The sequence below is a fragment of the Leptonychotes weddellii genome, chromosome 2 (genome assembly GCF_054177405.1).
Source record: "Leptonychotes weddellii isolate Sample4059 chromosome 2, ASM5417740v2, whole genome shotgun sequence".
Lineage (NCBI taxonomy): Eukaryota > Metazoa > Chordata > Mammalia > Carnivora > Phocidae > Leptonychotes > Leptonychotes weddellii.
Window position 1 is genome coordinate 32,446,935 of NC_138370.1, and position 10,854 is coordinate 32,457,788.

The 10,854-nt window shown below is 49.3% G+C and overlaps 1 protein-coding gene and 1 non-coding gene across 3 annotated transcripts in view; both read right to left on the minus strand.

The window, feature by feature from the left end:
- Positions 1 to 1,244, minus strand: part of PLAT (plasminogen activator, tissue type) — a 32,648-nt gene extending 31,404 nt beyond the window's left edge. For both annotated transcript variants that reach the window (XM_081809500.1, XM_006743820.3), the window contains exon 1: positions 1,120 to 1,244. In XM_081809500.1, coding sequence (XP_081665626.1) covers positions 1,120 to 1,243 — 124 coding nt within the window. In that variant the 5' untranslated portion in view covers position 1,244. The remainder of the gene's footprint in view (positions 1 to 1,119) is intronic.
- On the minus strand, positions 273 to 379 carry LOC115944432 (U6 spliceosomal RNA). Its single transcript, XR_004078986.2, has one exon. It is a non-coding gene; the product is annotated as a U6 spliceosomal RNA (small nuclear RNA).
- Positions 1,245 to 10,854: the final 9,610 nt, after the last annotated feature.

Here is a 10,854-nt window from a genome sequence, read left to right on the forward strand (position 1 = left end):
AACACCCACTCCAACAACACTCAGTTTGTTTCCTGCAATTAAGAATTCCTCATATCAGTGAGATCATATGATACATGTCTTTCTCTGTTTGACTTATTTCACTCAACATAATACCCTCCAGTTCTATCCACGTCGTTGCAAATGGCAAGATCTCATTCCTTTTGATGGCTGCATAATATTCCATTGTATATATATACCACCTCTTCTTTATCCATTCATCTGTCGATGGACATCTTGGCTCTTTCCACAGTTTGGCTATTGTGGACATTGCTAAAAATATGGAACGCTTCACGAATTTGCGTGTCATCCTTGAGCAGGGGCCATGCTAATCTTCTCTGTATCGTTCCAATTTTAGTATATGTGCTGCCGAAGCGAGCACCCAACTTATTTTTTTTTAAGATTTATTTATTTTACAGAAAGAGAGAACACACGAGCGAGCGGGTGAGCGGAGGGGCAGAGGGTGAAGGAAAGAATCCTGAGCAGACTCCAGACGCTGAGCACGGAGCCCGATGTGGGGCTCGATCTCACAACCCTGAGATCATGACCTGGGTCGAAATCAGGAGTCCAATGCTTAACCGACTGAGCCACCCAGGTGCCCTATGATGCCAACTTGTAAAAAAACACACTCCCCAAAGGGTTAACAGCATAGGAGAGGTTATAGCTACAGATTGGAAAAGCAACTGCTCTGAAACAATATTGTAAGCCAAGGGAGTAGGTGAGCCTCTCAGTAGAGAGTGTTGAGAGTGCCGAGGTCTGAACCTTGGATTTAGAGTAAGATTTTCTAGGGTGAGAATTTCTAGCACGCAGTGGGCCTCCGTGTCCAGGCTGGCCGAAGGCAAAGGGCTCAGGGAGAAGGAGGGCTGATGCCGAAGGGCAGAGGAGACCCGAGGAACCACAAGGCTCTGGGGGCAGGTAACACGAAGAGGAGAAGGAAGGTAGTCGCTGGGCTAGTGGAAGGTAATCTGACTCATGAAGGAAAGTAGAAGTTATTTCTGAAGGGTGGCGTTGACCATGTGGCCCTCCGTGTCATCACACCACAGCTCTGATACCCAGGGATGGTACCTATCTGGAGCGAAGATAGTGAGAGGAAGGAGACTTCCAACAAGGAGAAGCCACTACCTGCCAAAACCTGCCAGCTGAGCTGCCGTGTGGCTGCGGCTAAGAACTGATTTTGTGTAGTGCCCGGTCTTCTACGAAGCTCTTCCATATACACTGTCACATCTGTTCTTCGCACAAGTGACATCCTGTGAGAGGGACAGAGAAGGTGTTATACCCAGCACCAGCCTGCCATAGGAGGCAACTCAGATGACGATGCAGTTTGTTGATGTTTTTGTCTGTCCTGCTACCAGGAGAACCTGCACCACATCAGAAAGAGGCTCTCCTGGCACACTGGCCAGAGGGATCCCGCTGTGGTAGCGCGCACGCCACCCCTGAGCTCTTCACGTCCTCGAGGCAGCGTCGTGTGGCGGGCTCTTGTCTCCACGGAATGTTCCTGAGACTGGCTCTTGCATTTTCTCCTGCTTGTCTCCCTCATTAATGGGAATAGTCCTGTGACCACCCCCCACATCTCAGCTCCCACCCCCTAGGTGGGCAGCCCCGGCAACCCCTCATCTGAACCCACCACAGCCTCCTGGTCAGGGGGAGGGCCTCAACACCCAGGAGCAGTGGCGCTTCGCCCTTCCCACCTGCCTCCACCCTGTTGAGCCTGGGACAGATCACTCTTTTTCCATCCCTAGAGATGCCAGAGTAATTAAAGTTGTCCCTGTAGCTGTGACCTCCCATTGGACATAAGCCTCACCGTGGTGGCCAGGCCTCCTGCCTGCTGCCATGGGGCCAGGCTGGGGAAGCCACTCTCCAGCTGAGAGAGGCAACAGGAAACAGTGGGAGGAACAGGCTCACATCTGGAACGTGGCCGCCCAAAGGCCCTGACGGCCTGTAACAGCACTGATAGGTCCAGAGGTCAAGCACCCTGAGTTCCTGGAACCAGTTTCCTCATCTGTAAAACCGGAATGAAATCCGACACTGCCTACTTTCGGAGGCGTTTTTGGAGGGTCAAATGATAATTGGCGAGACATTGCTATGTAAACCTAAGTCAATTTTATTTTCCTGAATTAAGCTTTATGCCCAACATGGGGCTTGAACTCACGGCTCCAGGATTAAGAGCCGCGTCCCCACTGACTGAGCCAGCCAGGTGGCCCGATAAGTCGAATTATGATTCCCTATGAAGTACCTTCATGAAGAGTGCAGAGCAAAAAGGCGGGTAGAGGGCAGGGAAGGTGGGCAAGGAAGTGCAGCTACCTCGGCCCACTGCACCTGGAACCCGGGGACCCCGGGACTTTGTTCGGGCCTCCCTGGAGTCAGGCAGCCGCAGAGGGGGGGTTGACTGTCCAGGGGGTCGGCAGGGCAGGGAGCACAGGGCCAGGAAAGGCTAACTGGCACCAATTCCTTTAAGCACTCTGCTTGTCCTAAACAGGAAATGGGGCCTGAGTACTGAATTCCTATAAATAATTCAAGGTGAAGCCGTAAACAAAAATACATCTGAAGTGGTTCTACCCGGCTGGGAATTGGACACAAAGTTAGATACGATCTTTTACGAATGTCCGCATGCCACTCAGGCTGAAAGGGGACCGTGTCTCCACACTCTGACCTCTCCCAGCTTCGGCAGATGCCTGGAAGGCTCTGGACCCCACAGCAGGGGTCAGCACGCCCTGGGGGGGGGGGCAGGGAGGCTGCTCCTGGGACCCAGGAACCTGCATTTTTCTTTCCCCAGGGTTTTAAACCCCGGAGTGACTCTGCCACTGGTAAACGTGCCACTCTGTGATCCTGTATGACCCGTTGTGCCCCCGCTGGCTGATGGGGTGACGCACGGCTGCCTCTGGGGTCCTGCCCCTCCTCTTGGCCAGGTGTCAAACATTTCGCCACCCCTGGCTCCCTCGATCTGGCTATCATCTTAAAAACTGCTTTCTAAAGGTTAGTAAAAGGAGGCTGAGGTCACTGTGTAGAATGTTAATAGGTACGACCTCTTACGTAGCACTTTCCAGGGTTGGGCACGTCACATGCATTTAATCCCGTGAAGTTGGTGTGGGATCGTCCCCAGTTTGCAGACGAGAAAACTGAAGCCCCCAGAGGGGCAGTCACTTGCCCGACGTCATACAATTAGTGAGTGACAGCATTCGATCCAGCCTGACTTCAGAGTTTGCCCGAGCAACTGCGGTGCAAGGCGGCCTGGTGAAGACGGGAGCGCCCAGACCTGACTGTCCAGAGAGAACAGAAAGGCCGTTAACAAGGCAGCACGTTGGGCTTGCGCTAGCCAGCCAGCCGGCATGCCATGGAAAGGCCGGGACTCTGCCGTGTGCTGGTGAGCTGTGGCTGCCCCGAGCCACCTTGAGCACAGGAGGAGGTTGATTGGCCCGGGCGAGCCTGATGGGCAACACACCCTGGTCTGTGCTTGCCATCTCTCCTCTCCTCTCTCTGTGTGACAGCTCCCCTCGGACGGCTGCTCCGGCCTCTGGGGGACATGGACTGGATGGCTCCGGCTCACATTCTTACAGTCCATTACCTAAGGTAGATTCTGGGGACCGGCCGGGCCTGGGTCCTCTGTCTATCTCTGCGGCTTGGGGTGTGGGGTCTGTTACCAGACGAAGCAGAAAGGGGTGCAAGAAGACAAAGGCGCGGGGGGTGCCCCGGTGGCTCAGTGGGTTAAGTGTCTGCCTTCGGCTCAGGTCATTAACCCCAGGGTCCTGGGATCGAGCCCCGCATTGGGCTCCCTGCTCGGCATCGAGCCGGCTTCTCCGTCTCCCTGTGGCCTCCCCCTGCTCATGCTCGCTCTCTCGCTCTCTAAAATAAAATCTTAAAAAGAAAATACAAAGGCAGTAGACACAACATACTGCCTCTTGAGAACAGATACTAGTCTCTCTCTGCACTGAGATCCTTGTACCTGAGTCCCATGGAGGTGAAGGGAGTCTTGTACTCCCAAATCCAAGGGTAGGCTAATCGGATTTGCAGAATTATAGAACTAGAAAAAGCCCTGGATTTCCCTTGGTTTAGCCTACGCTTGGCACTTTCATTGCTCTGGACCCTCAGGTACTCTACCAGTTGGTGGTAGATCTGAGCCACCGGGGTGCCTCGACCAGCCCTCTCTCTCCAGAACACCATGGAATAAACCTTACTGCTCCAAAGAAATGAAATTAGACAAAGTTAAATATGATCACAGGGTAAGGATGCTGTCTATCTGAGAAAAGGCTCCATATGAGCCTCCACAAAAATAGGTCTAAAAAGCCCCAGCCAATTCAATGCACAAAGTCATTATCCCTCCATGGCCGACTGATTTGATCACTTGCTTTCCCTCTTTATGAAATCTGACTGTCTTAACTCTTCTTCAGAGAGACAGAAGCAGGTGCACACAACTTCTGGTTTCCACTGTTCTTCTGTCTGTACAGTCTGTTTTATACTTCTGGGGTATCCTAGGAGCCATCCTCAGAGTGTTTTGCAGAGAGAGTGAATCTCTTTCATGCAACTGAGCTTTTCATGATCCAGATAAATAAAGCTACTTCATTTCACCATTTCATTCTGATACACATACCGAGATCCCGGAAACTTCATCTCAATCAAACAAATCCTATGCCTCTAAATTCAAGCCATATGGTCGGTCCTCACTCCACCTAGGGATCAGGGAAACAGAAGAAGACCTAGGCATTCATTGATTTATGAGCTCAGTCTTTTACTTCTCAAAACATTTATTGGATCCTTTACTATATGTCAGGCAGTGTGCTCCACGCTGGGGTTAGAGAGGCAAGTGACACTCTGCTGTCAGGTAACAGTCTAGTGAGGAGACACAAGTTTGTACAGCTGACTCTTGCACAACAAGGGTTTGAACCGTGTGGGTCCACCTAGACTCAGGGTTTGTTTGGGTTTTTTTATAAATACAGTACAGTACTATAAATGCATTTTCTCTTTCTTATGATTTTCTTTTTTAAAAAAATTTTATTTATTTATTTGACAGAGAGATAGAGAGCACAAGTAGGCAGAGAGGCAGGCAGAGGGAGAGGGAGAAGCAGGCTCCCCGCTGAGCAGGGAGCCCGATGCGGGGCTCGAGCGCAGGATCCTGGGACCGTGACCTGAGCCGAAGGCAGCTGCTTAACCGACTGAGCCACCCAGGTGCCCCAAAAAAGTTTTATGTATTTAGTTGACAGAGAGAGAGAGAGAGGAACACAAGCAGGGGTGGGGGGGGGGCAGAGGGAGAGGGAGAAGCAGATGCCCCACTGAGCAGGGAGCCAACATGGGGCTCAATCTGAGGATCCTGGGATCATGACCTGAGTGGAAGGCAGACACTTAACCGACTGAGCCACCCAGGCGCCCCTCTTTCTTATGATTTTCTTAATTACGTTTCTTTTCTCTAGCTTACTCTATTGTAAGAACACAATATATAATAATATACAAACTATGTGTTCATCAACTGTTATGTTATGGGTAAGGCTTCTAGTCAACAGTAGGCTATTAGTAGTTAAGTTTTTGGAGATTCAGAAGTTACGCTCAGATTTTCAATTGCACGGGAGGTCAAGGCCCCTAACTATAGTAGAGCCGCTAACGATACTAACTATACCCTTACAGTTGTATTACGTACTAGAGAAGTCGGCAGAATTACTCCATAAAGGGCCAGATGATAAAGACCTTAGGCGTTACGGTTCATACAAGCTCTGTCATAACCACACAGTGTTGTCACGTCAGCGTGAAAGCAGCCACAGACAAGGGGTGAGCCGCTGAGCTGGTGCTCAAACTACCAGTTGGCTGAAGAATCTTTCCTTACAAAAGCAGGTGGCGGGTTGACTTGGCCCCTGGGCTGTAGCCTGCCAGGGGCTGGACAGCAATGCCGCCCGCAGGACGGAGGCAAGCACGTGGTGCAGCCGGCTCGGAGGAGGGACGGGTCCCTCTCGCCGAGGAGATGCCAGCACCCGGCAGTCTTCGTGAACGAGGCGCTGCTGCCGAGTTGAACGAGAGGGGTCTGCCTTTGTCACCCGGGCGGGGGCGAGGGGCCGCATCGCTGGAAAAGGAGGCACATGGGAAAGCAAGGCGCTGAGGCGGCCACACCGGTTCGCGTGGCTAGCGACAGGCGGGAAATGGGGAGCCGGCGATGAGGCTGGAGAAGGGGTCGGGCCAGCTCGAGAGGCTCCCTGAGCCGCACTGAGGAGTTCGGTCTTTGTGCTCAGGGCAGACGTGGAAGATGAGCAAACGTGGGGGGCGCTTCTGTGTCCCAGCTGCTGTTCTAGAGAATTTACAGAGACAATCTCATCTCTTCCTCGCAAAACACAGTGAGGTCAGTATTATATTATCAACCCGGTGTTATTAATTCGTAATTATTAACAATCCGGTATGACTAATTAATTTGTGATAAGAACATTTGCCGGAAGTTCACTGCTTCCCGAAGCGGCAGAGTCAGGCGCCAGAGCCCCGGCTCTCCGCACACGCTGCCCCTTGTGGGGCCCACGCACCGCCGAGCCTTTCCCCCCTCGCTCCACGGTCAGGGGGCCTCCCTCCTGCCAGCAGGAAACGTCGAGAGAATGCCACTGATTTCTCAGAGTTGGACAGGACTTCATGCGGGGAAAAGTGAACCCCTGGGTGGTGGGGGAGATCTGAGGGGGGAGGGGAGAATGGGATCTCGAGAAGCAGGGGCGTTGGCCAGTCACCCCGGGGAGTCAGGTGGGGAGGGCAGCAGGTCCCTCCTGGCACCCAGGCGTTCCCACAAGGCTGGCGGGGAGCCAGCGAAAGCCTGGTTCCCTGGGGAACGGGGTGGGGGCGGGGAGGAGGGAGTGCCTTCAGTGCCGCATTTGAGCCCTGGAAGGGGCTCAGCTCCGCTGCTGTCTATTGCCTGAGGTCATGAAGTGAGAGGAATTCTAGAGATTCCTGCAGCGGCATCATCCCTGGCTCATCTCCTTCCTGGGCTGACTTTACTTGGTTACTTCGTTGCTGAACATTTTGGTTCTTTGATTCCACCCTCTGAACGTGAGGGTCATTCACCAGAACAGGTGTCTTTTTCCTCTACCATATATGCCAGGCATTTGTTTGGTAGGTGTTCAATAAATATGTGTTGAATTAAACAATTAATATTAAAGTATATTATTTCTATAAATGTCTTTTATTTGGGTTTTCCACGCTTGCTCCACACCAAGACTTTCCGAAGCCATTCGCAGAGGTTTGTCCTTTATAGAAGCCTGGCTTCTAGGGGCGCCTGGGTGGCTCAGTTGGTTGAGGGACTGCCTTCAGCTCAGGTCATGATCCTGGAGTCCTGGGATCGAGTCCCACATTAGGCTCCCCGCTCAGCAGGGAGTCTGCTTCTCCCTCTGACTCTCATGCTCTCTCTCATTCTGTCTCTCAAATAAATAATTTAAAAAAAAGAAGAAGCCTGGCTTCTTCCTACTCCAAGAGGCACCGACCAGCTGGGAGGATCTCAGGCCTCCCCCCAGACCTAGTAAATCACAATCTTTAGTCTAATAAGATCCCCAGGTGATTCGTATGCACATTTGAGTTTGAGAAACAACAGTACATGATTTTGCAACTGTACTTAAAAATGGTCTCTAACCCCATACTTTAACCTCAAAAGCAATATTTATATATTCTGAATCCAGCTCTAGTCTGAGTCCAGAAGACGTTATTAACCCCCACAAATGTCTCCCCCTTCACGATTTTTCCCCTTGCATGTATCTGCCCCCTTCCTGCTTCTAGTGGCAATGATGGGTGGCTAGGTAAGAAGGAAGTGAAAGAAAATTTTTTTAAGTGACACATTTGAGAATCAGAGCCAAATACCTCACCGCTGAAATTTCCATGTTACATAGGCTACATATATCCTGTGTCCCATCTCTTCATTCCTTTGCCAAGCCTTTAGAGGTTCAGAGTGAAGGTGAGGTGATTTGTCCAAGTTCATATAGCTCATAAAGTGGCAAAGGCTGGGCAGGGGGAAGAGAGTCCTCTGGTTGTGCCCCTGTCCCTGGAAAGATAGCAGAAGTCCTACGGCCCTTGGTCCTCAGCTCAGCTCCCAAGCACAGAAGGCAGGCTTTCTTCATGGCCATTGCCTGGGGTAGACCAAAAAACACCAGCTTTAATGAGACTTAGGAAAGGACTAGGGTGTTTTGAATCTTAGTTTCACAATTTGCCAGCAGTGTTGCCTTTGGTCAGCTACGTGCTCTCTGAGCCTGTTCCTCGTTTGTAAAACGGGGATAATGTTCCCTTTGCAGGATGGCTGTGAGGCTCAGAGAAAGAATGCCCAGCAGGCCTGCACAGAGCCTGGCGCATCCGGGATGCCCCAGATGGGGGGTTATCATCGCCCAAACAGTTGTTCCCACTTATCTCCCAATAATGCCTTCTTCAGATTGTCACCTTGCCCCAGAACATTCATTGGCTCCCTGCTGCCTATGGGAGACCACCTGGTCCCCAGCTCACCCTTGCAGCCTTCTATCCTACTTTCCTTTAAATGAAGGTGTGCTTACAAATCTGGTTTTCTTATTCCTAACTTCCATAAGCATTATTTCTTCTACAAATGCGTCCAATCGTTTGTTAAAGAGTACTGGTTGATTGTCGGAATTAAGCCACTTAATTGATGTCTGCTGTTATGTCCACTAGGAATTTTTGGCAGTTTTATTTATTAAAAAAGAATACTTCCTATTTCGAAAGACCTGTACCTTCTTTTTCTGTTAAATTAGACTTGAGGTTATTATTGCTAAAAGTGCATTTGAAGTTTAACCTGAATCCCATTTTAGACAGTTGACTATCTCGAGGCGGAGCTGACCTCTCCCCCTTACTAATAACCCCTCTCACTATATTGCGACATAGATGACTTCATGGTATTAATTGTTCATGAGTTGTTCACTTAGTTACGGGATTTCAAACCAGTAAGATTTGGGGTGTACGGTTCTGGTTAATTTTTATGCCAAAGTTGCAAGTTAACTTTCACAATTCCTTTGTCATGTTCTTACAGCACTTTCTTAAAATCCTCAAAGTTTTTTTCATTTCTGTGAGTGAACTTGAATGTTTGAGGAAATGTTAAACACACTTTAATGAGACTTAGGAAAGGACTAGGGTGAGTCCAAAGTAATTAGGGGTCCCCCAAATCAATAAGCTACAACTGGGTTCATTCAAGTGTACCTTTCAGTCTGCTTACCATGCTCTCACTCATCTCCTCTACAAGTCCCAATCGAATACATGATTTGTATTTGTATTGCCAAAAATTCCTAGTGGACATAACAGCAGACATCAATTAAGTGGCTTAATTCTGATAATCAACCAGTACTCTTTAACAATTGGACACATAAGAAATAAGAAAATCGGATTTGTACATATTTTTCACTGAGGAGAGAGTGAAGTGGTGTATGAGCGCTTTATAGTTTTTCTTTTTCTCTTTTTTAAAGATTTTATTTATTTATTTGGCAGAGAAAAAGAGAGCACAAGCAGGGGGAGGGGCAGAAGGAGAGGGAAAAGCAGGCCCCCCACAGAGCAGGGACCACCCCCCCACCCCCACCCCCCCCCCACCCCCCGACAAAGGGCTCAATCCCAGGACGCTGGGATCATGACCTGAGCCGAAGGCAGAAGCTTAACAACTGAGCTACCCAGGTGCTCCTATAGAGTTTTTCTTAATTATTAAATCCTCCTTGGAAACTTTCATAAGTACTGTGCTCTAGAGAACGTAGCTGATTTATTCTTAACCCAAATGTTGCACCTTTTTCCTGAGCCTATAAAAGCCCATCTGAGCATTTCCATTGCCCAGCTTGGGTATAAGCTAAATTATAATGCTAAATTTTGCATGCTGTGTCTGTAGTGAAGCATAAAATTAGGTGATTTTATAACCATGATTGTACTTGTGCTTACTCTTCTGCTGAACGAAAGCTTTGCTGATATAGGGGGTAAGGAAGCTGAGGTGTAGGAGACTATCAGTTACGGAACAGACTCAGAGAGATATAAGAAGCACACATGATTTGAGTTTTAAGCCATTACTAGCAGCTTTTCAGCAAAACATGCACTGTCTTTGGTTAGTTTAGGATAAAGCATGGTAAAGTATCTAAATCTAATGAGGGTCTTGACTTATGTATTCTCTAATATTAAAGTCATTTTCTTAAAGTCACCAATTTGCACCCCTAAATGTAATAATATATTCAGTCAATGATCATCAATAGATGCTAAAACCATTAGGTGAAATATTATTAGTGAACAGAATATTTTCATGGCACTAAAGTCCCAGCCGCAGAGTAATTATGAATCGCAAAGGGAAATGTACCTTTATAATGGAGAGATCTGGTGGGCATCACTTTATTATTATTTTTTAAAGATTTTATTTTAGGGGCGCCTGGGTGGCTCAGCCGTTAGGCGTCTGCCTTCAGCTCAGGTCATGGTCCCAGGATCCTAGGATCGAGCCCCGCGTCGGGCTCCCTGCTTCGCGGGAAGCCTGCTTCTCCCTCTCCCAATCCCCCTGCTTGTGTTCCCTCTCTCTCTGTGTCTCCCTCTGTCAAATAAATAAATCTTAAAAAAAAAAAAGATTTTATTTTAAGTAATCTCTACACCCAACATGAGGCTTGAACTTACAGCCCCGAGATCAAGAGTCCCATGCTCCAGAGACTGAGCCAGCCAGGCACCCCTGATGACCACCACTTTAATCAAGTGATCAAAATCAGTCTTTTTTTTTTTTAAAGATTTTATTTATTTATTTGAGAGAGAGAATGAGACAGAGAGAGAGAGCACGAGATGGGGGAGGGTCAGAGGGAGAAGCAGGCTCCCCGCCGAGCAGGGAGCCCGATGTGGGACTCGATCCTGGGACTCCAGGATCATGACCTGAGCCGAAGGCAGTCGCTTAACCAACTGAGCCACCCAGGC